General features: G+C 33.3%; 3 protein-coding genes across 3 annotated transcripts; 1 reads left to right on the forward strand and 2 right to left on the reverse strand.

Moving 5' to 3' along the window:
* The first annotated feature begins 2,633 nt into the window (after positions 1-2,633).
* On the forward strand, positions 2,634-5,063 carry LOC103834552 (protein TIFY 8). Its single transcript, XM_009110620.3, has 6 exons — positions 2,634-3,034; positions 3,620-3,792; positions 3,871-4,127; positions 4,197-4,293; positions 4,372-4,597; positions 4,753-5,063. Exons 1-6 carry the CDS (start codon positions 2,803-2,805, stop codon positions 4,842-4,844), a joined length of 1,077 nt encoding a protein of 358 aa, XP_009108868.1. The 5' UTR covers positions 2,634-2,802; the 3' UTR covers positions 4,845-5,063.
* A 135-nt stretch (positions 5,064-5,198) lies between these two features.
* On the reverse strand, positions 5,199-10,754 carry LOC103834553 (transcriptional corepressor LEUNIG). The gene is made up of 18 exons (XM_009110621.3): positions 10,316-10,754; positions 9,637-9,734; positions 9,425-9,534; positions 8,719-9,156; positions 8,545-8,630; positions 8,366-8,444; positions 8,203-8,278; positions 8,084-8,130; positions 7,679-7,990; positions 7,384-7,587; positions 7,067-7,309; positions 6,873-6,990; positions 6,685-6,794; positions 6,456-6,605; positions 6,206-6,361; positions 6,015-6,131; positions 5,696-5,902; positions 5,199-5,599 (listed from the first exon to the last, which is right to left on the reverse strand). Exons 1-18 carry the CDS (start codon positions 10,345-10,347, stop codon positions 5,456-5,458), a joined length of 2,727 nt encoding a protein of 908 aa, XP_009108869.2. The 5' UTR covers positions 10,348-10,754; the 3' UTR covers positions 5,199-5,455.
* Positions 10,755-14,940: 4,186 nt separating this feature from the next.
* Positions 14,941-25,589, reverse strand: LOC103834554 (probable indole-3-pyruvate monooxygenase YUCCA1). The gene is made up of 4 exons (XM_009110622.3): positions 21,380-25,589; positions 21,055-21,303; positions 20,503-20,625; positions 14,941-20,416 (listed from the first exon to the last, which is right to left on the reverse strand). Exons 1-4 carry the CDS (start codon positions 22,013-22,015, stop codon positions 20,192-20,194), a joined length of 1,233 nt encoding a protein of 410 aa, XP_009108870.1. The 5' UTR covers positions 22,016-25,589; the 3' UTR covers positions 14,941-20,191.
* Between the last annotated feature and the right edge of the window lie 676 nt (positions 25,590-26,265).

The following is a 26,265-nucleotide window of genomic DNA, read 5'->3' on the forward strand; positions in this document are numbered from 1 at the left end:
GTACACATTCCCTGAGTTTTTTTTTTCCTACTATTGTCTGACATGCAAGTCTCCAAGATTCAGGCTTCTTCACAATACTAATAAACAAGGCCTTAAAATATTTTAAACAGTTCCCAGGTTCTAATTTTAATCTGAAGTTGCATTAACCTTTTTAAAGATGCATGGTTTATGTATTTGTTCTCGCGCCATCAAGTACGTGCACATAAGAACACCAAATGTGCTTGAGTAAAACACAAACTCGAAGGATCAAATCATACAAGCACAAGTAAAAAGAGATAACTTGACATCTACGCATCAGATCTCTTGCATCCCCAGACATACTATGAAGTCAATAACATAATCTAGAGATATCGTAGTACGAAGTCACTTGCCTCCACAAATCACAATACAAGTTCCACAGCGTTATGACTTCACAAAAACACATTTTCTTGCAAAAGAAACCATATGAAAGAGGCCATCCTTATTAGTTATTAGTATTTTAAGGATTCTTATAAATAAATCAGTTATAACCCAAAATCGGAATCATACCCCGAGGGTTGGGCACAAGCATTACTCGCTACTTTGCGTGTACTTACTACATGACTTGCTTTGCACGAATAATAAAATTTTCGACTTGTACATAACTTGCTAAAAACGAGTATTTGTTGTTTTGAGTACTTGATATAAAATGAATTACTTGCAAGTTATTTGCCCCGCTCTATTACTTGCTATTTACGAGTACTTATGAACTATTTACGAATACTTATGAACTATTTATTTTCTTGAATATTTCAAAACTACTTACTAAATAATAAATTATTAGAAAATAAAAGTTTGTTTTATTTATTCTATTAAAAATAACATGTGAATTACTTCAAACGAAATATTTGTTCTATTTTAAAAAAGACAAATAAAAAATACATGTAACCAAGTAATGGATCAAGTAACGGGCAAGTAACGAGTTAAGTACTAAAAATAATAATACTTGGTCTTGCAAGTAATAAAAATTATCAGTTTGTTACTTGCGTTGACAACATTGAGTATTTGAATTTTCAAAGCGGGTACGAATCAAGTAACGAGTTTAAGGCCTGTAATGTCCAACCCTCGTAAAACACGTGTTCCTATACAAGCGACAATTATACTTCAATATCGACCCCAATCAAACTTAATTATTTAAAAGATCAGCGAATATAGTTTGATACTTTCTATAAACATCTTAAAGGTGTATGGAACGGAACCAGAGGGTTATTTTGAAAAAATACTGACATTTATCTTATTCTAATAGTCTCATAATTAAACGAGCTTTTTTTTTTAAGTTTAACAAGAAAATAAAGGACTTTCTATTATTCCTTCTGTTTCATTTTTATGTATTGAATTAGTGCACAAGGATTTAGAAATTTACATTTTTCTAAAAAATTACTTTTAAAGATATAATTTTAAAAGTCATTTAACCAAGTATAAAAAATTGTAAAATATTATAAGTTAAACATTTTTAATAAAGTTGAAATTAACCTTAAAACCTCAAAACAACTTATATTTTGAAACAACATAAATTTTCTAAAACGTCATATAATTTAAACGGAAGGAGTATTGGAATACGTTTTACTATAAACATCTTAATTTGAAGGTAAGAGCGTTTATTGATCACCAAATATAATCGCTAAACCTTTTTTCGTTTCAGGTAAAAATTTGCAAAAAGTAGAAAATATCAAATGAGCATTATGAAGTGTGAAAATCGTCATGATGAGTAGTTGTAACATCGAGATATCATCAGAAATAGGTTAATGTCTCTTTTTGAATTCTCTTTCATACTCAGATTAGGCTACGAAATTAAGAGTACTAGAACACTTCAACGAAAGTTCAACAACTCCAATCTCAAAACCAAATATTCCACATTTTGATAAATATCATTTACAAAGTAAAAGGGGTTAACTAGACTGGAACTTTAGTGGTAAGTACATTTTTTACCAATAAAAAGTTAGCAAATGTGGTTAAATACATTATCACCAATATAATTAAGATAAGAAAATCTAGGTTTTATGAACTGATATTAAATTCGTTTAATATGTTTTGAACGGAAATTATTTCAGTATTGATAAGAATACATACATCTACGCGATTTTCATTTAATAGTTTTAGTATATTCATATAATTTATTATCTAGGAAACTATATTATTGTTTTCTTAACAAAAAATTACTTATTCATTAATCCAATATTATTTTTAAAAAATGTGGATATGATAACACATGGAGAAATAGAGTTAACCACCACATCTGAGCAAGTACTTTTTACCAATGTACCAGATGAAAACTTTTAGGTAAAATGACAGCCTTACCAACTGTCCCACAGACTATTTTTTGTATGTGCGGATAGGTTAGAACTTAGATGTGTGTTGGTTAGATTAAGATACACACACCATACTTTCTCTAAATCATTAAAGTGTACATCTTATAACAGTTTTAACTGATAACATCATGAATCTATGACTCTACCTTAATACAAAAAGCAGTCTACGATGTCATGATTTTACAATCTTACTTATGTTCTTTTTAGGTGAAATTTTTTAATTATATTTTGTTTGAAAAGATATGATTCATTATTACATGTACTGTAAGAGAAACCCAATAAAGTAGAACCAAAAGAGACACTGTGATCTCTCTCTCTCTCTCTCTCTCTCTCTCTCTCTCTCTCTCTCTCTCTCTCTCTCTCTCTCTCTCTCTCTTCTTTCTGGTTGTGTGTGTCCATGAAATAATACAGAGAGCAAACTGTAATGGAGGAAGTGGTGGCGAAGTGGACACACTGACACATTGGTTTGAATTTGATGATGGTGAACCACAACAATGACGATCGTACTACTGATGTTGATTCTCACCTCCGCCAAAAAGAACAAGACAAGCTCTTGTTCCATGACTTCCTAGGATCCAAGACCGAAACTTTAGCTTCCACTTCCATGGCTGACCACAGTCTACCTCTGGATAAGGCAGTTAAACTGGCCATGACTTCAGCTTCCTCCGTCGGTGGACGCGGTGGTCTTTCCTCAACCTCCGATCTTGGTACTTCTCTCCCTTTCTCTCTTGATGCTTTTTTTTGTCTTTTGATGAAGTGTCCTTCCACTGATGTGGTTTAAGCTGGTTCCTCTGTACATTTAGGGTTTCTATTTATAGAAAGTTCAAGTCTTTTTATAGATTCAAGTTGGTGTTCGATTATTTCATCCAGCTTCGATTCACTATGATTTTAAAGTGTAGAAGAAGATCATGTGAATTAGTTTCTATAGTTGGAAACTTTTCATCCATTAGATCTCCTAAGTAGAAAAAATAGAACATCTATGGACTCAACTGAAACAAGACATGAGTGTACATTGTTTTGTTTATTTTTAAAAACATGAACATGTTTTTTTTCTTTTGTGTTAGCATGTGGGTTGATTGAGCTCTGGTACATAAAACACACAGACACACTCTTTATGTCCCTCTCTGTCCGACCATAATGTCTCTGATGGATTAGTTGGGACATTGGAAGTGAATTTGACATATGAGTTTGTGATGCTTTTTTATATGACTTGTTCTTCTTTATTACCTCTCTCTAGCTACTACTACTACTGCAATGTGATGTTACTTATCTAGATTTTATCTTTCTACAAGTTGAAAGACAAGGCAGCGGTGGGGGGAATCATCTTGATGGGAGACAACTGTTTGGACCTAGAAGTGAGGTTTCAGGCTCAATCATGAGCAATCGATTTTCAGGAACCAAGAGAAGTAACTCTGATTCACAATTCACCTCTCAAGAGCACCCAGAGACTCTGCACTGGTCCAAGGTAAGATAAAACCATAGCCTACACAATAACTTCACCGTGTGCACAGCTTCATGATCTGTCATTGTCATCAAAAACCAGATGCTAAGAAACGGACCTGGAAGCCTCTCCATGAATATGAACCATATGGCAAACCAGTCTCCACGCGGAGGAGGACAAATCAGTCATTTGCTTCATCAGCTGTCTTCCAGCAGGTTCAAGGATGAAAACGTGGGACCATCAGTTATCTCCCAGACAGCTGCAGATGAAAGTTCACGGACAGGGATGAAAGGTCCAGGTATCATGAGTCATTTTACAATGCCAAACCCGAGCAAAGTCGAATGTTTTGCCCCTTCAAGGTGAGTTAAGCTTCTAGTGATACTTTGTGCTAAGGTCAATTTCAACACACTGTGTGTTGTATTTTGCAGTACTGGGAATAGGAAAGAGTTGACATCGAGTACTAAGCAAATGACTATCTTCTATGGTGGTCAAGCTCATGTCTTTGATGATGTCCACCCAAACAAGGTAACTCTCTCTGTCACTTAACACTTTGACATTCAAATTATTTGAGAAGTTATCATATGAACGTTATGTTATTTGTAGGCGGATGTGATAATGACTTTGGCGGGATCAAGCGGGGGCTCATGGTCTACGGATTTGTCTCATAAACCGAAGACAAAGAACAACACAAGCGATGGTCCATACAAACTAAGCCAAATGTATGAAGGAGGCAGCTCTAGAGAAACACCGTTTTTGTCTTCAGAGTTTCGTGCAAGGCCGGGTCATCAAGCAACCTCCAGTGCCTGTCAGAGGATCTTTACACAACCAGGTGACCCTCTTATTAAATAAAAGTGAGATTTCAGCAGACAAGTGGAGTAGAGGGAAACAAGTCTTATTTTGATTGTGACTTTACAAAAATGAGGATATGAAAATTAAGAGTTGTCAACTTTGAAACTTTTGCTTATGTACATATATGATTTGCAGGTAGAGAACATCAAGGAAGTATCATCTCAAGGGGACGAGAAACCAGAGATCTGGTTCACGTATCAGATCCTGAAAAGAAGCCACGTGATTAATCTCAATATGAGAGATGCTTAGTGTGGCCTCTCTTCTAAGTTGTTTATGTGTTCTACTTGATAGCCATTTGCGAATTTTCTGTGCCTTGTATTCAAACTTCTCTTCTTCAAAGAGTAGCGTATAATAGTTTCCTATAGCGTATAACAGGTCAACCACACCTGCTGTTTCTATGCCTTTTCTCTGCAGCTGCAGCAGTATACTTTTCATTTGAACCATCACTGATCACTGCTCTTCCTTAAGCACAAGTTGTACCGTTCCTAGATTTTAGTTTTCAACCGTTATAAAAAATGCTAATGAGTTTTCCAAACGTTTCAATATAATTGGTGAAACCAGACCAAACCGAAGTGAAGAAGAGTGTCCAAGTGATAAAGATGAGAGCCACAATAAAAACTAAGTTTACAACAACAGTTATCACAGTTCCACAAGATCTCAATTACGTCAGATCATACAACAGCATTGTTTAACCATCTGAAAAACTATCTTTAGATCGAAGATGATTAGCCGAGAAAGAACTACAAAGAGAAACACTAGTTAAAAGAACCCCCACCCCCTCCCTGAGAAGACTACTACCTAAAACACAAACGAACTTGTCCTTATCTCACACTTAACTTCACTTCCACAGCTTCACTAGCTTGTCGTGACTAGCTGATGCAACCAATCCAGTTGAAGTAGAAACAGCCAATGACGCAATTAGCCCTTCGTGAGCCGGTAATGTCATTGTCTTGTTCTCTGACATGTTCCATAATTCTAAAGACTGCACACACAAGTTTCATAAAGCTTAGGGAATCAGCACCAGATTGTAAATCTCAGACACTTTTTGAACACACATGCGTGAAGATATAAACTTTACCTGGTAACACCCAATTACGAGTAGGGAAGGGTACGTCGGATGGAAAACACAAGACTGGAACTTGTTGCCATTGCAGCTTAGCTCATGAACACATTCTCCTTCACTGCCTGTCCCCAGCGTCCAAACTTTTACCATATCTTCACTAACCGATGCCAAGAAGTCACCAGAAGGATCCCAGCAAACCGAATTAATCTGATTAGCATGGCCCTGTACAGAGCCATTAGTAAACATTGTCTTGTGTTAGCTTCTCTCTTAGTAGTCAGTGGATATATCATATAAAACAAGCACATATCGAATAAGGGAAGTTTTAGCACTAAACCTGCAAAGAGTGTCGACAAGCTTGTGTTTCAACATCTAGTACTGATACAACATTTGCTGACGAAGCAGCTAGATACTTCCCAACACGTGGTTGGAACCTCAACTGAGTGCTACCACCCTGTGAACAAAACAAAAACAAAATGAAGTTAAATGTATTCATTTTCTTAAAAGCAACTTGTCAAAAAGATGTACCTTGTACACTCTTGTGCAACTTCCATTGTTGATGCTCCAATACCTTATTTCGCCATCAGTGTCACAGGAACATATGAGATCATCCTTATTGGGATGGAAGTCAAGTGACGTAACCATAGAAGAATGTCCCATGAAAGTACGCAGGGAGTAACCTTTCTGCAAAGTATGTTCACAAACTCTTAAGAACTCACATAATCTGAATAAATAGAGATAAAAAAAAAGATAGTGGAATCATCAGCACTCAATTTACATTATCAGCATCCCAAACCCTGACAGTTTTATCAAACGAAGAAGTTGCAAGGCGAGGCAGGCTGGGACTAAAACGGACATCTGTTATCATAGCCGTGTGCTCCTCAAGGGTGGTCTTCGGCTTCATAGTGTCTGTATGCCATAATACAGCCTGCAAAATAGGCCAACAAGCCAAGAAGGCTCTTAAGTTTCAGAACACCACAAGACCTAATGATGATTTCTTGCTTTACCTTTTTGTCATGTCCGGCACTAGCAAGCATTTTTCCATCCGATGAGAAATGGCAACATGTAACTTTGCTTGTGCTCGCACGTACTGAATTCAATTCAGTAAACGTGAAACCTGGTGCAGAGAGGCATCATTGTAGTGATTAAGAATCATTGTTGTATTACAATGTTGAGTGGGACAAGAAACACACACCTTTACTAACATCCATACACCGCCCAACGGCGTCTCGTTGATCACCATCCTCATTGGATAGAAAAGACTCAACGTTGTCATCAAGTGAACCATCTTCCACAAATCTATCCATATCAGCCTGCAAAATAACCAATAATTTATGCTACTATTTCATATTTGATTACATTCCCATTAACAGTTTTAAAGAAGCACACCAATTGATTTGATGGAGATGTGAGAGTGGCGGTTCCATCAGTGCCAAACATAGTTATTGCTTTGGAGGAACCACTACGAGGCAGATTAGGCATAGAGATCGCATCTCCAGGAGTATGAGTTGAAGGTGTGGAAGGTGCTGAGCCTGGAGATGGTCCCGTAGTGTTGGCAGTTCCTGTACTATTAGCTGGACCAGAAGACGAAACCGGTTGCTTTCTTTTCCTCCCAGTCTGATTCTTCAATACCTTCAGTTAAATGCATAAACATTTTAAGAATCAACCTCAGACTCACTATTTGAAACAGGATCTTAAGAACAGACCTGTTCATTTCCTCTAAAGGAATTTGACATGCTACCATCCATGGTAATACTACCACCCCCACCCAATTTATCTTGTTGATTAATGTTGTGATTTGAACTCTGTGATTGCTGATTTGAAAGAGCGTGCTGATTAAGTGACTGTGGCTGTGGTAGATTTCCACCACCCTGCTGTTGATGCTGCTGCTGTAAAAGAGCCATCTTTAACTACAAAGCATACATAGTTATTAACGCAATCGTCCAGCCTTTAAAATTGAGCAGAGATTTATCAAACAAAACTGTAAGATCTTATTCAAACCTTTAGTAGCATGTCTGTGTCTCCACGAGGCAGAAGAGTGCCACCAGGTTGTAAAGACGATCCAACATTAGGCAACACATCCCCGACAGAACCCCCAAGGCCATCCTTTCCGAGGCTCATGCTCCGGTTGTTCAATAGCATTTTCAGTCTTCTGTTCTCTTCATTGACGGTTTGTGAATTTAGATTCTGTTGAGCCATCATGAGCTGTTGCTGATGTTGCGGAGTCAACATGTTGAGTTGGTGAAAAGACTGTGGAGATTGCATAAATGGTTTTTGCTGCTGGAGAAGACCAGAACGAAGCTGATCAAATCCCTAAACCAGGAAGGAACGTAGCAGTCAAAAAGGAAATTCCTCTGAGACAAAAGAGAGAGGGAGAGAGCCAGATAATGTATGCATAGAGCTTACAGTGAGTGGCCACCCTTTAAGTGTAAGGTTGCTGCCTTGATTTGAACCTGAGACAGGAAACAAGCACTAATCATAATCAAGCTTAACCTACGGAAACGATCTAAAATTAGATAACCTACCAGGAATTCCAATCAATGACCCTTCTGGAACAGGAGTTCTGGGAGTGAGCACAGGATTGATCTCACTTTTTATATCCTAGCACACAAATAATCCCAGTAAGTATTAACTCACAGTAAAGTTTTGCACTGGGACTAGACACAACATAGGTTCAATACTACATACCATCGCAGACCCGGAAAGTTGCTGATTTCGAGCTTGAACCTGTGGAGACATACCAGCACTTGCACCATGTAACACTTGCCTGAGTTCATTAGCAAATGACATTAGCGCAAGAGATAGATACTGAATGATTTTTTGTTGCTTAATTCACTTTATACTAGGCATAAGTATGAGAACAGTACCCTGCAGGCTGTCCGGAAGCTCCAGCAGATTTCAACATCGATGCATGATTTGGATCTAACAGCTGCCCAACATTGTCTCCAAATCGCTGTAGACAAGGAAAATTTGAATTATAACATATGATGAAACTAAGGTGCTGTGACAAAAAGAAGAGATGAGGCCTTGCTTAAACTAACCTTCATAGCAGTCTCATCTAAGGAATCCCTCTGAGTAGGAATTTTGACCCTCTCCTCGTATGCCTTATTATTATTTGCCAAGGCACTCCCAGACACAGAGTTTTGCCTCATAACCGGGTCGCTGTTGCTACCAACAAGTCCGTTTGCTGATCCATTTGCCAGGTGGGGCGCAGCTCTCCTCTGTGGCAGCTGCTGAGGTGCTGACTGCTGTTGGTGTTGAGGCGCTGGCTGTGGCTGTTGCTGTTGTTGAGAAGGTGGTTGGTTTTGATGTTGCTGCTGTTGTTGCTGGTTATGTTGTTGCTGCTGCTGTTGTTGTGCACGTTGCAATAAGAGTTGTTGCATTTGTATTTGCTGCTGTTGTTGTTGCTGCTGCTGCTGTGAGATCTGTGGGTGTTGAGATTGCTGCAATTGCTGTTCTCGCGCTTTAATCATCTGTGTCTGTAAGATATCAGCACACAAAAGAACTTCTAAATCATATAAACTTAACCAAAACAAAACAAAATAATCATATACTAATTGGAGAAAACATGTTACATATAAAACTTCTAAATCTTCTCTACAAACACAAAGGAAAAGAGAGAACACAAATCAACTGTAAGTAATCAAGCTACTAACTAACTCCATATATCACTAACTAAAAAGAACATTGTGCAGCTTTGCACAGATGTAAAAACACTAGGTGGTGTGGGTAAACAAAGAAGGATACCTCAATGTAAGATGCTGCAACCTCAGAATGCTTCTCATTGGTCCTAGCAATAAATATATCCCAGAAGACAGACCACCACTCAAACAGAAATCCGCCAGGTGCATCAATAGCTAACACATTGCAAGAAGAATGGGAAGTTCAATAGGACACGAAGAAGCAGAACTGCTATTAGAATCGCTGTAAGAAAACTCAAGAAGATTGTGATATCTTACCGACTGGATCCGATGACACTTTCCCTTCAGCTTGGAAAGCCTGAGCTGTAGCTTTTAAATCTCGTTTCACAAGATAATCGTAGATATACACATCCAACCTGTTACATCCAAAACCAATACTTAGAGCACCAATGTACACAACATTGATAACAAACATAATACATAACACATCAAGATATGCATAAGAAATGTCTAGCTAGGCAACTCTCCAAAGAGGAGCATAACATCAAGCAGAAACTTTCCTGATGGAGCTTTTAAAGAACACACTTGTATGCCAAAAAAGGAGAGTAAATTTGGGACAGTAACACAAAAAAAAAACTGATGACACAAGAGCCAAGCCCGTTGAAAGTGACTGACAACAAAAAAGAACTAAACTTTAGCCAAAACATGCAAAACTCACCAAACGAAAAGTCCACCCAACCAAACAAAATCTAGCAACAACACTTTCAGCAAAAACAGAAACTAGAAAATCCTCAAGGTAACATAACCAAGAATGTCAAAGGAGAAAGCTTTTTGACAAATGCAACAAGTTGAAAGGTAACAACAATAAGCTAAACCCTTAAAGAAAGAACCCAGATCAAGCACACGCAAATAAATTCAAGAACGCACAAAATCAAAAACCCAACTCAAAATTGGCAAGAAGCAGAGTGTATCAGTGAGGGGAAATCAAAAGACTCACATTTTATCAGCTTCCCAGTTGGTCTGAGACATTTCTCTCTCTCTCTGTTGTTCTTCGACAAAACTAAACCCCACAAGACAGTTGTTTAGAATGTCAGATTCCTATGTTAATAAACTAATAGTGATGATAGCTTCACGACCCTCTGAGATATTTATTGCAACAGCAGAAACTAGAAATCAATGCTTTTGTACCCCTTTTCACCTCCCCACCTAATCTTTCTTCAGTGATTAGCACTTGAAACAAGCCAAAGCAAACTCAAACACACATAACTAAAAGGACGAAGGAGACAGAGAGAGAGACAGATGATACAAGTTTTAGAGAGAGAAAGTTCAAAGAAAGGCAAAAGCATCTAGACGTAGCTCAGCTTTGATTATAGCAACTAGCTAAATGGAGTATAATTAATTTTTATTTTCACTGCTATAATTAATGGATTAAAGAAAAAAGCAAAGAAACAAATAAAAGGAGAGAACTTTATTTATTTATTTTTTGTGCACGAGAGTACTTTATTTAACTTGAGAGAGAGAAAGACAAATCAGATAATTTAATTATTTATATTTTATTTATATGTTCGTTATATTTGTTTGCCTCTTGAAAAAAATAAAAACCGGAAAAATGCTTTTAAATATATTTAATTGAAGAAAAGTAGTTTCCATGTCAGTTTGTTTTGAGTGGACGGACGGAGTTGCAGAAGATATATACGAAGAACGTAACTTTATTAGTCTGAATTACTAAAAGACCCTCGTCAAGTTGTAGATTTTACATGACGTAACACGCCTTTGTCAAAGTACTTTTACTTTTAATGACAAAAATAACCTTTTCTAGTTAATGACGCTAAATATCTTTTTCATTTTTTACGTTTTTTTTTTACTTTTTCAGTTTGTCTTATTCTGTGTGTAAGTGTAAGCTTGTGGAACTAGAAGACTAGCCGAAAAATTGACCAGAATATAGTTTGTGTTCTGCCATTCGGCTGTAAAATGAAAACAGTTTTACACTGAATCAAGCCTAAACTTTCTAATTTGATATATATATATATATATATATATATATATATATATATATATATATATATATATGTAAGTTAAACAAATATTCATGATATTATTTTTTCATAATCTATGGTTTTGTGGCAATCATTGATAAATTGAATTTCTTTTGACTGAATTTGATGGTAAATTGATTTTGATTTGTAGTTTTGGTTGATTTATAATTTCAATATAATGTTTTTTTAATTAAATTCATATGTGATAACATGTAGGAGACTAAGCATGATATTTCATCATTCATATTTTATATATGTAGAGATTATTTATATTTGAACAGTTTCCAAATAAAACATAACTTAGTGGTAACATGTAAGGATAATTTATATATTGGAACAAGCTTTTACAATAAATTTGTATTTGTCATATTGTATTACTAATAAAAGACTTAAAACAAGCTTCTCAACTGTTGGACTAATGTGAGTATGGTTTTACTAATCGAAGATTAAAAAAATTAAAAAAATAACTAGTCTACAAAATAGAAAATACAAATAGAGAGAAAAAGAACGAGAGAGAGAGAGAAAGAGAAAGAGAAAGCGTGTAAGGTAGCCACGGCGTCCGGTGGCGCGTCCGAGCGCGTACCGGCGCCGTTGGCTCTTTACCCTGTCATTCCGTTCAAGTCATCGTCTGGTTGTTCCGATCTGTCAGGTATCTCCGACATGCGCGCGGATCTGGGGTAGGGTTTCGTTCCGGGAAGAGATCGGCTCGCGGCGACTTTTCTTCTTCTGGATTCGCGGCGAGGAGGTACGTCTGGTAGATCTTCGTTTCAGCGTCGTTTTGGTCACGGGATGTAGAGGCTCCCATAGCTCTTGCATCGCCGCTCAAGTTCCCGGGTTGTGGAGGCTTCGTCAGCTCTGCAGCGCCGCTTAAGCTCCCGGAACGTGGAGGCTCCGACAGTTCCATTGTTGCCGGCTAACGGTCCCTTAGTTCCTTTCTAGGGTCTAGTTTTTATTTTCTGTGTTTGTCACTAGTTATGTGTTGTTGGCTCTGGTTTTGTTGGCTGAGCCCTCGTCGGAGGACGATGGATGCTCTCTGGTGGAAGATCGTTTGTTTGAGCGAAGCCCCCTACCTTTTGGCCCTGTATTGAACTGTGGCGGATGAGATCTCGGCCACGATTGATTCTCTCCGAGATTAGGCTTAATTGGGAGGATAGGCGGTCGCGGTGAAGATGGTGTGGAGTCGAAGTGCTCCGGGGTGGTTTCGGTGTACCGGTGGGTGGTTCTCCGGTGATAGTCGAGGCAGAAGTGATGTGGCGGTTCGCGATGGAACGCGGCCGACATCATTTTGCTCTCTTGGGCCTAGGGCCGTTCTTGGGCTTGCGGTTTGTTAGTGGTTTGTTAGTGGGCCGTATTTGATGTGGGCCTTGTAATTGTGATGGGCTTTGGGCCTTTATTAAATAATCTTTGTCGGAAAAAAAAAAAAAATAGAAAATACAAATAGAGGTGCGAGTCCTTCTTGGAATACTAACCATCTGCTTCGCTGAAGAAAACTTTACTGGAAATCCGACCCTAAAAAGTTAGAAACAAACGGTGGTAACTGGTATTGATAACATAATCAATTCATCATTCAAAACTCATATTACTACGGCGACTTTGACTATGACAAAGATTCACTTATGGTGTTATAGGTAAGACCAAATAAATATATTTAATCAGTTTAGTGTACTTAATCCTATTTAGGTGTTCGACAAAAAAAAATTAGGGCAATTTGCTGTATAATCAAAGCAGAGCAAAAATGAAGAATATAGTCATACTTTGGATTTTGCTACATAAATAGACATTAAAGTCCTTTACGACGAGTGGACGTGTGTATATCATACATTATGATCATATACTATTATATTTATAATTTCGATAGATCTCGATATAGAATAGCTCATTTTAACCATATATATTATAATAATTTGATGTATTAATATTATTTATTTATAATATTAATACATCAAATTATTATAGTTAAAATTTTATTCTATGTTCGTAAATAGAATACAATACAATAACACATTTTTTAACATTACATGTTAGAGAGAGATAGAAAGATAGAAAAAAAAAAGAGAAATATTGAATCAAAAGAAAGAATAGAAGGATTTAGAGATAGAGTGAGAGATAGAAGAAAGATAGATCGTATAATAACAACTAGATTTTGACCCGTGCAACCGCACGGGTGTTTGTTTTCACTTTTCTATACATAAATTATTGTTTTAGAATATAAGTGGTATATATTTTTAATGTTAATCATATACTTAAATATTTATATAGCTATTTCAAATACAATAATTTTATAATTTACATGTTATAATTAATTAATTGTTTAAACCTTATGTATTTGCCACTTCTTATTATATATTTATCTTATTGTATTTGCATTTAGTTATTAAACAAATTAATATATTCATGATAAAATATATTAAAAAATATTTTGTATTTAATTTATAATAAATTCTGACCCGTATTGCAAAACTGGATTTCTTTTTACCAATATTTTATGCTTATTAATTTTAGATAATTTATTATTGTATATATAAAAATGTAAGATATGTTAATTTTTAGACGTGTATTATATAGTTTGTTAATTTTAAGTCTTTCTATCATCATATTATATTTTAAATAAATAGTTTATATTTATGAAAATAAAATTTATAAATTTATCAATTGAATATAATTTTATCATATTTATTTTAGTATAATAATTATATTTTAACATGATCATGACTATAAAAGTAGATAAAATAGGATATAATTTATTTATTTTCATTTCTAAACGATAACTTAAAATACATTAAGTTACTGGTTAAATATTACACAGATTTATTAGAATTTTTAAAATATAATATATAAATATATATTATATTTAAAATGAAAATATATTATGATTAAAGTAGTTACAAAGATTTTATATTATTAACTTTAAAGAAATACATGTTAATTTTCATACATGTATTATATAGTTTGATAATGTTAACCCATCTTACCAACATATTAGATTTTATTTTTGAACATAAATATTTTATAATTACGAAAATAAAATATATAAATATATAAATTTAATACAATTTTATTATATTTAGCTCAATATAATAATTTTATTTTAATATGATTGATTATGATTATATAATAACTAAAATATTATAGATTTTTTTATTTTTCATTTTATATAACTGAATATATTAATGTATAAGAATATTTTAAACTAATTTCAAAATTAGTTAAAATATTTAAATATAATTTCAAAAATGAAGATCTTGTAAAAATCTTTTTAAACAGATTTGTTAGAATTTTAAAATAAATATATTTATATTTAAAATGAAAAGATATCAAAAGATACTATGATTAAAATATTTTAAAAATTATATTTATTATTAGTCTGAACTAAAATATAGTATGAATTTCTATGAATAGGTCTATTTTTAAAAAAATCACACATGAATCAAGGTTGTGACTTCTGTTTTAATATATAAGATTCTATTCTAGGTTTTTAAATAGAATTGAACAAAATCTTATTTTTTATTATAACTGTGCGTATTCAATTTATCAATATATGTTCGTTTTGCAAAATTCAAAACTTTTTATATAGAAAAAAAAATCTATGTTTTTTGTAAGTATTTAAAAAATCAAATAAATATTTTTTAAACTTATAAAGTCAATTAAAAAGAAAAGATGAAAGTGAAAAATGGCAAAATAGAAATTAATACATAAATATCATAGCCTAATGAAGGTTATTGTTATATTGTTGATTTTTTTGTTTGTTATGTGCATGTAGCCAAATTTCTCAAAAAAAATTCCTATTTATAGGTTTGTTGACTAAATTCAAAAATAGTTTTTTTTGAGGGGGGGAACAAATATTAATCCATCTTTGAACGTACTTTGTTTATAGGCCCAACATCAACTCTCAAGTCCAGAAGACAGGCCTTTTTCTTTTCTTTCGTAGTTTGTAAGACCAACTGGCCAAGCCTCTTGCACAAGGCAACTTCGAGCAACATAATAGGTTTGCTCTGTACACAAGGAAAGCAAAACTCAGTGAAGTAAACGAGATATGTTTGTACAATACTTTACCCCAATTTTCTGTTGGAACATAGAAAACTTCACATAACAATAACAACATAATTTCCTTTTTGTTGGCAAGTTGTATGTTTCATTCCTAAATCTCTATAAACCCAGGCAATGAGAAAGAAACTCTGTGGCTATTATAAATTTATAATGGTAGCTTTCCCTCGATATACTAATAATATTTATCAACAAAAATCTGAGTTTGAGTTAAAAAAAACATGGCCATTAATATTTTTATCTGACTTGTGAATCCTATTTCTCACGGAAATAAAGAAAAAATAAAGAAAAAAGATGAAATGTCATAGATAATTGCTTTTAGACCATTTTAAATGTATTTTTGCTAATTTCTCTAAAATAAAGGAACTTTATGATATCATGAATTTTACTAATGCATTCCTCTAAGATAGCATTCTTCAAAATATAGAATAACAATAGAAATTATTATTTCTTCCTCTAATTATAGAGAAAACATAGCAATGTGTATTTTATAACAAGAAGTGAAGATGAGTTGGAGTACTTTTGATTAAAGGTAAAAATAGCAATGTGTTGAAGATGATCATTAACCTCATATGCACCTTTACAACTCTATATTCCCTTATACATTCTCTAGTAATTGATTCTTAAGTTGTATGTTATAGTTAAATTTGTGTAGCTAATATCAGTATTGCAATTTGTTTTCTTGCTTAGCGGTCAAAACACAATTTCACAGATTTTCCGCAAAAACATGTGTAATCAAATGCATATGTTCTAATAATCTATAACTAGGACCTAGATAAAACTAAGTAGTTCAATTTTGATATATAGTTGCAACAAAAATGCATATGTAATAGACTTTTAGTACAACTCAATGGTAATTGATCTGATAATTCGAAACTGCAAAACTTTAAACACGAGTTAGAGTATTATTGGCCATTGGAATAGGTATGGTGGATGATACAAATGGGAATACAGCAATCTAAGAGTAAACTTGGACGAAGGATGCAGAATCAGCAGACGACACGACATGTCTATTCTCATGAAAGCTCTGCTGTTGTCATCATATGTACATATAAATACAAACTCAAAAATTTGACTTGTACATTTTCTCAAGTTTCACATATATGGCTACATATAATACGTGAGTAAAAGAAGTGCATTTGTTTATTTGCATGGCAAATCCCCGTGCATCTTAAAATTTTGCTTTTGCTTTTGTTTTGGTTTATCCCATGCATCTTGTTTGTGTAGCAAGTTGATAAGTACAAGTGCATGCCAAGTTAAGAGTGCAATAGGGAAGGTACGGTTCATCGGATCATGAGTATTTTTATCTCGATTCTAATTCCCCCTCGTGGTCCATGCCTTAGTCGTATATCACTATTGCATCCTTATAAATTATATAGCATCAATCAGACAAGTCATACGTATAAAATAATGCTAAAACATAATCGGGATTTTACCATCCCCACCCTCTTTTTTGTTGTCGTTGCTGTCAATATCCTCTACTTGCTACCGATAAAAATTTGGTCATTAGTCGATGGAGATGTATGAGTGTTTTGAAAGAAATTGAAACGAAAAAAACATAGATCGTCGTGTACCTTCCAATAGAAATTCAGTCATTAGTCGATGGAGATGTGTGAATGTTTTCGAAAAAAACGAAACAAGAAAATATAGATCCTCGTGTACCAATTAATATATACATGCATATGACAAATATTTTTTTTTTTGTAAAAGAATGCATATGACAAATATGCATTAATAAATTTATGACATGCGCGGATGCATGCGCCTTTCGAAGAAAAAATTTATGGCATGCATGCAAATTTAAATGAAATGGATAAACTTACTAATGGCATGAAACCAACTGAAACACGAAAGAATGATCTAACGAACTAAATTCACCTTAACAAAAAAAAAACCCATGTTAGTATCCAACACTAATAACAATTTTAATTGATATGCACATATAAGTATAATTTGATAATTAGTTAGTATGGAAATAATTATATAGTTACAATACTAATTCTTGTTCCCTCGATCTCTTACAATTTTAGGCTCTGACTGGTGATTTTTTCGGGAATAAGAAGAACGTGAAAATTAAAATGTATATGAATAAAATAGTAGGAATGAAAAATAATGTTTATTCTTTTTCAAATTTAATAAACAATAATTTTGTTTTATATTGTTTTACAAAAGGAATGAGAATAAATAAAAAGAAAAAAATATTCTTTGTGAATGTATTTTTTTTATAGGAATGATAGGAAATTTCATGTTCTTCTTCATTTTTCAGTCACCTTTCAACTCTTATCTTATTTGTAGTTAAGTTTTATTACACGTGCCAAGAAGATATGTTTGATTTTTCTGTTAAAAAATGTAGAAAATATCATTTGATCAAGTAACTTAACGTGCTCAGTGGGATTAAGGATTAAGACCCATTTTTCATTATTTTTAAAAAAAGATCGAGACCCATTGTTTACCAAAAAAAGATTGAGACCCACTAAACAAGTGATTAATTAGTTATCATTTGTTATACAAAACGTAGAAAGTCAACTTAGCTAGTAAACTAATTAAACCAAATGTAGAGTCTGACTGAATTGTACCGTTAGAATAAACTTTTACTCATAAAAATATTTCTACTCTAAAAATAATTTTACTCCAAATCCCACTAAAAGTTTACCAATCAAATGAAATACATTTTTCATTTTACTCTATTTACTATTTAAATGGGGGAAAATATAGACTCATGGTTATTCTACATTTTACTAAAGTGAAAGTGTTTCTTTTTATTTTTCTTGTTTTTCACCAATTTTTTTTTCCATTCATTTCCACTTTTTTTCTTTTAGTCTAGTTTACTATACAATTACCAATCAAACCCGTAGTCAAAAGTTGAAGCTATTAAACTCAGATATGAATGTCATAAAGAGGATCAAGGATTGGGGTATTAAACTGACGGAAGCTGCGAGGGAATTAAAAGAGCGGTGACATACTTAACCTGCAAAGAGAAATGTCAAATCCATCATGAAAATTGACAGTGCCTGCAAAAATGGTCAGTAGCACAAAGCCCCTAACCATAAAAAAGAAGAATGCAATAAGAAATAATAATAAAATCACAGAGTGACGCAAGTGACTGAGGATAGTTAACGTAAGGTGTGCATGGATGCGTGTCATAACGTTTATTGAATTCAATGCCCTCAAATACCGTTGAACTGTTGAGTTAGTTTGATATTTTATTTGGTATTGACTCAATACTTGTTCTTGCCTCTTGGTAAAGGATTTCTCATATTCTACATTTTTTTCCAACATTTGACTCATATTCACTTCAGAGAATTTTAACTTTTTGATAAGTATATATGTCCTATTTCCTAGTATATTATAAGAAGTTATGAATTTGTAAATATTTTCTGTAAGTATTTAAATATGATGTAATATAATTTATTTTCCAGACGTGGTTCTACTGTGCTATAATGTGCTTCTAGCAAATAGCTTGCGCGAAGCCATTACTCCAACAGTGAAAAAGGTCATGTCTCAATAAACAGATATTTCAAAGCCCGGACTGTATAAAAATTTATACACGTAAACAAAACAAACGCATTACTCCAATAATCCATTCAGATTGGGATGCAATAACCCATTATATGAAGTTAGTTGTATTGTATTTTGGGTAAAGTGACTAAAACAAAACCCTTAAAAAAATGCGCGTGTGTATGTATCAATGTATGTGTTCTCTCATGACGGCAGAGAAAGAGAGAGCGATGGATCAATTTCGTAGAAAGAGATAGTCCATGCGGTGGTCGCAGAAGAGTGTCAGATCTCTCTATCTCAATTCTCATTTCAGTGACAAATCAGTGCCCACCTCCATCCATTTCTCTTCCTTGCGTTTGCTTCTCTCTTTACATACACACTTCGTTACATATTCATTTGTCTCTCTTGCGTAGATGTGACACATTCAATATTACCCACTATGTATTTCCATCTGACATTAATATGTCGTGGGAATGATGTATTTCTAACCTTTCACTACTTATAAGTTATAACCTTCTCAAATAGCAAAGCAATGTCATATTTTTAATAAGATTGAAACTGTTTACAGAATCGACAATGGCGTGACATGAACTAACTTAAGTAGATTACTTAAGTAGATGTAGATACTAAGCATAATTAACGGCGGGTCTTAATTTGGTTCTTAAGGGGTGGGTCCCACTGTTTTTATAAAAACCGTGTCTTCCGCGTCTTTTATAAGGACTAAGTTTAACTTGGTTCTTGCACTGTTCACGGATTCCGTTGATACATGGTGATCCGCGATTGATTTGTCTTTTTTTTTATCAAATAAAAAAAATCAAATAAAAACCCGTGCAGCGTTAATCATGTTCTAAGAGCTTATTCAGTTGGAAGTGATTCATATTAAAATGACAAATTCATTATTCTTCAAACATATTTTAAATATATATATATATATATATATATATTATTGAATTTGCTATTTGATATACTTTATAATCCATTGTAGTATTTTGCTAGCATTTCTTAGTTACAAATATTAAAAATATGCTTTCATAGTTTTAAATAGTGGTTTAAACAAAATTATGGTAAATTTTCAAATCAACTAAATTCATCTAAAACTCATTAAAATTAAATCATTTTAAATTGAATACACACTTTTAAGTTTTAACAGTTCCTAGAGTATTTTGTTTTAGCAATTTTAAATGACAGTCAAAACGTTATATACTAATCTAAATCCGCATCTATACAAGTTTATTTCTTCAATTTACAACATGCAAAATTAGGTAGTGATTTGTTTTTCGTTTTCAAAACACAAATTAGGATTTAGAGATAATAACAAAACGAGAGCTGCACAAATTCTTGGTGGCCCCCTTTATGTCTCTCCACTGGTCAGCTATTTCGCCAGCGATCTTAACCGCGTCAGACGCCGTTCCAAGGAGTCCTCTCCTCGTAAACCCAACGGTGTACAAACCTTTCCCTCCTCTCCAGCTGTTTGGAAACGGAGTTTTCGGCATCCCTTCCTTCGTGAAAAAATCACTTCCCTAATCGAATAGAGGGAGGCATTGTCTATGATTGTTTCTAATTAATTTTTAGATGAGTGGGAATTATAAATGTTAAGCTTAATTACCTGAAGCCAAGTAGGCACGTTACTTTTGTAACCAGTGGCAAATATAATAGAGTCAAATTCCTTTTCTTGACCATCCATAAACTTTGCTCCCTTTTTTGTAATTTCCTTTACACCTTCCATTATCTGCATTTTAACAATAATAAAACGATTAGCTCGACCCAGAAACAAAATTGATGTAATCATGACAACGTAAAGACGATTCACGGAAGCATATACAGAAAATGGTATAACAAAACAAAAACTAACTTTTTCTGAAGAAGAAGAAAACTTTTTCAACAAAACAAACAAACATTCTTTAGAACATTAAAAACATTTTAAAACATTTGTAGTTTCCACATTAACAATAACACATTTCTTTTAGAACGTTAGGTAACACACTATTATTTCGCGGGCACTGCAGAGTTATAAATAACTCACTAGAAGGTTAGGTAACTACTGCTAAATTTCTCAGGCCACGCAAGACTATCACAATTAAAATAAAAGAGAAGTAAAATCTTCAGAAGGAAGTCTTATTTCAATAAATTAAATAAAGGCAGATATGGTTAAACCCACCTGAATCTTGCCAGATCTGATGAGAGTCATAGCTCCGACGTCAAGAACCGGAGTTTTTCCGGTGAGATTCTTTAGCTCAAGCGGACCGGTTTTTGGTCTGCGTAGACCTAACCGGTCGGTATTTCCAAACGACAGATTAGCCATCAGTAACAAGAACTTATCAACAAACCTCAATGGTAAACATTTGAGAAGTGTCATCCCAATTCCAAATGTTGACAGCCCAAGTATCTCCCTTGGCAACACATGAACCTACATTAAGAAGTACTAACATTAATAATTCATGTATTAAAACCAAAATGAAAGTAAATATGTTTTGATCACTTACTGTGTTTCGGACAACAAGATGAGGAGAAGCGTTATGTCGAACAAGATCCAAACTAATCTCCATGCCGGAGTTTCCACATCCGACAACTAAAACTTTCTGTTGTCGGAACTCTTCACCGCTTTTGTATTCACTTGCGTGAATAATTCTCCCACCGGAGAACTTCAATATCCCCGGAACCTCCGGCACGTAAGCGTCTGCGTTCTCACCGGTCGCAACGACAAGCCATTTGGAGAGATACTCTGCGCCACTTAGAGTCTTTACTCTCCATAAACCGGAGGAGGAATCGTAAGAAGCGTTTTGGACGTTCTCATTGAACCTAGGGACGATGCCAAAATGCGAAGCGTATGACTCAAGGTAGTCCAAGAACTCGTTTTTAGAAGGGTATTTTGGGAAGTTTTCAGGGAAGTCCAAGAGTGGTAATCTACAATAGTGTTTAGGGAGATGGAGTTTGAGTCGGTCGTAGGTTTTGGATTTCCACAGAGATGCTATTGAATCGGAACGTTCTAGGATCAAAGAGGGGACTCCACGGCTAGAGAGACATGCAGACGTTGCAAGACCGGAAGGACCGGCTCCAATGATGATGGGACCATGTACGAGGATAATCTGTTTGGTTTGGTGGCAAGAATGAGAGTCCATTGTTGTATGGAAAGGAGAGGATGGTATTGATATAAGCTTTTGAAGAGTGGAGGAGACTAAAAGAGAGTGAGATATGTTTTACTTTTTGAAAAATGTTCTTTTGAGTGAGAGAATGAATATGGAATTTATAGAGGGAAGTTGCAGTTGGGGGGACCTTCTAAGATTCTCTTAGTGACGTTCTCTTTACGTATTGCGAACATAGTACATTTGTTTTTTAGATATATCTAAAGTGTAACACTAAAAGGAATATTCTTACTTTCTTTAGGAATATGAATAGTGACGGCAGATTGATTAATTTAAAGAGCTATAATTAGACGAAAAACCGGTGTTCTAAAAATTAGTTCGGTTTTTAAACGGTAAACCAGTCATAAACAAAACTACTATTTATTTTAAAAAATTGACTTTAGTGGCACTTGAACACGTGTCTTTGCACTAATATCATTTCTTTTTTTTTTCTTCTTCTTTTTATTTTTTCTCAAAAACAAAAAAAAAATCCTTTCTTTTTATTTCACTGAAAGTTATATTGATAGATCAAATACAAACCATAGCTTATAAGAAACTAACAAAAGCCGGTGAGTTTAATAACTCCGGGAAACAAAAGCCAGACAAACCCTGGAATCCAAGGCCGGCAAATTAAAAAACAATCCCCAAAACCAAGATGAAACTACAAGACCTGCAGATTAAGTAAAACAGAAACTAAATCATAGATCAAGCAGCTATACATCCTATGAAGAGAGTTACACAATGAACATAGAAATAGAAAGAGGAAAGCACCAACGTCGAGCTTTATTGGGGTTGAAACACGGATCTTAATATAATGCTCCGTTAAAACACGTGAGAGGAGACAACAGATAAACCGAAAGGAGACCAACCCAAGGAGGCGAGGAAGATAACCTGTTTTTACCTTGCACCAACACGTTAATATCCACTAAGACAATTTTCAATGGTACACTATAATTTTCTCTATATTTTACTCTAATATAGAATAACTGAGTTGGATTTGCTCAAATGGTTCACTCTATAATAGAGTTACTCTATTTAGGGCATCTCCAACCCCACTCTATTTTTCACTCTAAAATAGAGTTTTAGAGTAAAAATGCTCCAATGGTACTCTATTTTTCACTCTATAATAGAGTGAAAAATAGGTTTACTCCAAATATAGAGTAACTTATTTTTTTTTTGTTCATCACTCTATTTTCTACTCTAAAATAGAGTACTATTGGAGAAAACTTAAACTCTATTATAGAGTCACTCTATTTTAGAGTAAAAAATAGTGTAAACCATTGGAGATGGTCTTAAGTGTAAATTATAGAGGAAAAAATAAAGTCCTCTTGGAGATGCTCTAAAACGCATTGTTACCACTTTGTAATATTTATAATATATTATATAAAACAGAGTTATAAATCTGGTAATCTACAAAATAACATAATGGTTCGACCTGCAACCATCATTGTTCGGTCACACGAAGAAGCCTAATTAGATTTATTTTTATGTAGTACTGATTTGGTAGAGGCTTTAGTTTTTTTTTGTTCAGACGCTTAACATTTTGGTCAGAGGCTTAACGTTTTGTTTATGGAGATTTTTTGTTCTTCCGCCAGCTTGTAGTAAGAGCATCTCCAACCCCACTCTAAAATAGAGTTTAGAGTGAAAAATGCTTCAATAGTACATTATTTCTCACTCTATTAAAAATAGGTGTACTCCAAATATAGAGTAATTTATTTTTTTTATTCATCACTCTATTTTCTACTCTAAAATAGAGTACCATTGGAGCAAATTCAAACTCTATTATAAAGTTATTCTATTTTAGAGTAAAAAATAGAGTAAGCCATTAGAGATGGTCTAAACTTTGCATTCTTCTTTGAATGAAATTAACAATTTGACGGAAAATAAAAAAAAACTATCAAAATCTTGGCATTCATAAAAATTAAATTCAAATGAAAATACAGTTGCTAACAAACACTGAATGACGGAACTAAACACAAAAAAGAAGAGTTCTGAGAACACCACGAATAAGATTAGTCAAATTGATTATCAGAGTTTAGCAAAGTGGAATCTACATGGAAAAAGTTGAGTTATCTCAAGTTTATATGATTGATCTAGGAAGCCTAGATATAGTGTTTCTGATTATTTTATAAAACTTGAATAATGTAAAAAAAGTTCAAGAGACTGAATGAATAATAGAGAGTGGTGAAAGAGGCATTGGAATAGTAAAGTGGCAGTCCAAAATGACAGTGTAATAAATGGAAAGCGTGAAGATTAAGTAAATTATTTGCTCTTCTTCCCATTCGATTTTGGAAAAAAGATTGCCAATCATACAAAAATCAATCAAACAAACAAACAAACAAGAGGAACGACCAATAAATTGGCTGAAAATTTGAAAATAGTGATCTATGAGAGAATGCTTTCGTGCATTGTCTTTGCTAACATCCATTTCATTTTCTTTTTCAAAGTTTCTCAGAATTAATACATGCAAAACTTATAAACTTCCAATTTTAAACAATTCAAATATTTATTATAAGTCTATCTTAGTTAGATAAAACTAATTTGTTGTAAATGTATTTATATATTTTGACACCCACCCAATATATAAATTAGATGGTTGGTTGTGTCCAGTCCACTTTCTTCTAATCCAAACAACCTAATTTTCGATTTTAGTAAGAAACATTATCTTTTATACAAATTATATAGTAGACAAACCTATTATCTTTTTGTAACTTGTATTTCTAACATATGTTGCTTTCACTTATCTCAGTTTTTTTTGTTTTGAAAAGGACACTTATCTCAGTTTTCTTTTCAAAATAATATAGTTCTCTGAAACATGAGCACATAAGTATACATTTTTTTTTTGAAAAAACACATAAGTATACATTACAAGGAAATGGGTTTAAGAATTAATTAATTTAATTTGTTGTAACAAATAATTTGTTACTTGGTTAAAAATGAAACAAATAGTATTAAATAGATCTATAGAACTACAATTTGATTACGGAGTGTATGAATGTGCACCGAAGATTCGCACAAGAAAGCAAGCATAATTCATTCACATGCTTACTCAATCAAATTTATAGTTTTTAAATGGGAATTCGGCCAAAAAAAACCTCAATTTTACGCGAATTGCCAAAACAAACATGAACTTTGGGGCTCGCCAAAAAAACACCAAACTTTCATTGACTTTAGAATTAATTAACAATGTTTTCGCTGACTTGCCAATTTAGCACGCCGTCAACAAATTTAACAGAAATATTTGACGTCGTTTATTGTTGACGTTAAGTGAAACGACGTCGTTTTCAAATGAGATGAAACGACGTCGTTTTACACGATTTGAAATTAAAAATATGTAAACCCCTGGAGTCGAACCCAGATTGGTTGGTCAAATGGGAAGGTATTTTACCACTCGGCTACTGGCACTTTCAATGTACTTACTAACATGTTTACTTTTATTTGGTACATATTAAATATAAAAAATTCTCTATAAACTTAATAAGAATAAAAATTCTTCCAAAATAAAATTTTATTTTTTCTTTTCAAAAATAACAAATCTTCCAAAATTTTCAATTTTTTTAATACATTTGCTAAAAGTTGAAATTAATTATACACACATAAAAAGTTGATAATTCTAACTTTAATTTTTTGCATTTTATTATAATTTTTAAAAATTTGGATTTTTTTTTTAAAAAATGAAAATTTTGGAATTTTTTTGATTTTTTAAAGAAAAACAAATATTTAATTTTAATTCAAAATTAATTTTATGAAATTTTTGGAAGATTTTTTTATTTTTTTTAAAGAAAAGTATTTTTTTTATTTTTTTAAAGAAAAATAAAATTTAATTTTAATTTTAATTTCAAAATTTATGTTATAAAAAATTTCTTTATTTTTTTCAATTTTTTGGAATTTAAACTTCGTTTTAATTTTTTAGAAAATTTTGGAAGAATTTTTATTTTTTAAAAAGAAAAATAAAATTTATTTTCAATTTTAATTTCAAAATTAATTTTATAAAAATCTTCTTTATTTTTTTAATTTTTTTGGAATTTTAAAGATCTTATTAAGTTTATAGAGAATTTTTTATATTTAATATGTACCAAATAAAAGTAAACATGTTAGTAAGTACATTGAAAGTGCCAGTAGCCCAGTGGTAAAATACCTTCCCATTTGACCAACCAACCTGGGTTCGAATCCAGGGGTTTACATATTTTTAATTTCAAATCGTGTAAAACGACGTCGTTTCATCTCATTTGAAAACGACGTCGTTT

This window comes from Brassica rapa, chromosome A08 (genome assembly GCF_000309985.2).
Source record: "Brassica rapa cultivar Chiifu-401-42 chromosome A08, CAAS_Brap_v3.01, whole genome shotgun sequence".
Classification (NCBI taxonomy): domain Eukaryota; kingdom Viridiplantae; phylum Streptophyta; class Magnoliopsida; order Brassicales; family Brassicaceae; genus Brassica; species Brassica rapa.

Bases quoted from the DNA above. Each gene is read 5' to 3' on its own strand.
- LOC103834554 (XM_009110622.3), bottom strand. From the start codon at position 22,015: ATGGACTCTCATTCTTGCCACCAAACCAAACAGATTATCCTCGTACAT. The intron at 21,304-21,379 runs GTAAGTGATCAA...TTCTTAATGTAG, and splicing joins ATCTTGTTGTCCGAAACACA to GTTCATGTGTTGCCAAGGGA. The intron at 20,417-20,502 runs GTAATTAAGCTT...CTATTCGATTAG, and splicing joins ACGTGCCTACTTGGCTTCAG to GGAAGTGATTTTTTCACGAA.
- LOC103834553 (XM_009110621.3), bottom strand. From the start codon at position 10,347: ATGTCTCAGACCAACTGGGAAGCTGATAAAAT. The intron at 8,445-8,544 runs GTACTGTTCTCA...TAATGAACTCAG, and splicing joins GCTTCCGGACAGCCTGCAGG to GCAAGTGTTACATGGTGCAA. The intron at 6,991-7,066 runs GTGTGCTTCTTT...GTTATTTTGCAG, and splicing joins CATCTCCATCAAATCAATTG to GCTGATATGGATAGATTTGT.
- LOC103834552 (XM_009110620.3), top strand. From the start codon at position 2,803: ATGATGGTGAACCACAACAATGACGATCGTACTACTGATGTTGATTCT. The intron at 3,793-3,870 runs GTAAGATAAAAC...ATCAAAAACCAG, and splicing joins AGACTCTGCACTGGTCCAAG to ATGCTAAGAAACGGACCTGG. The intron at 4,598-4,752 runs GTGACCCTCTTA...TATGATTTGCAG, and splicing joins GAGGATCTTTACACAACCAG to GTAGAGAACATCAAGGAAGT.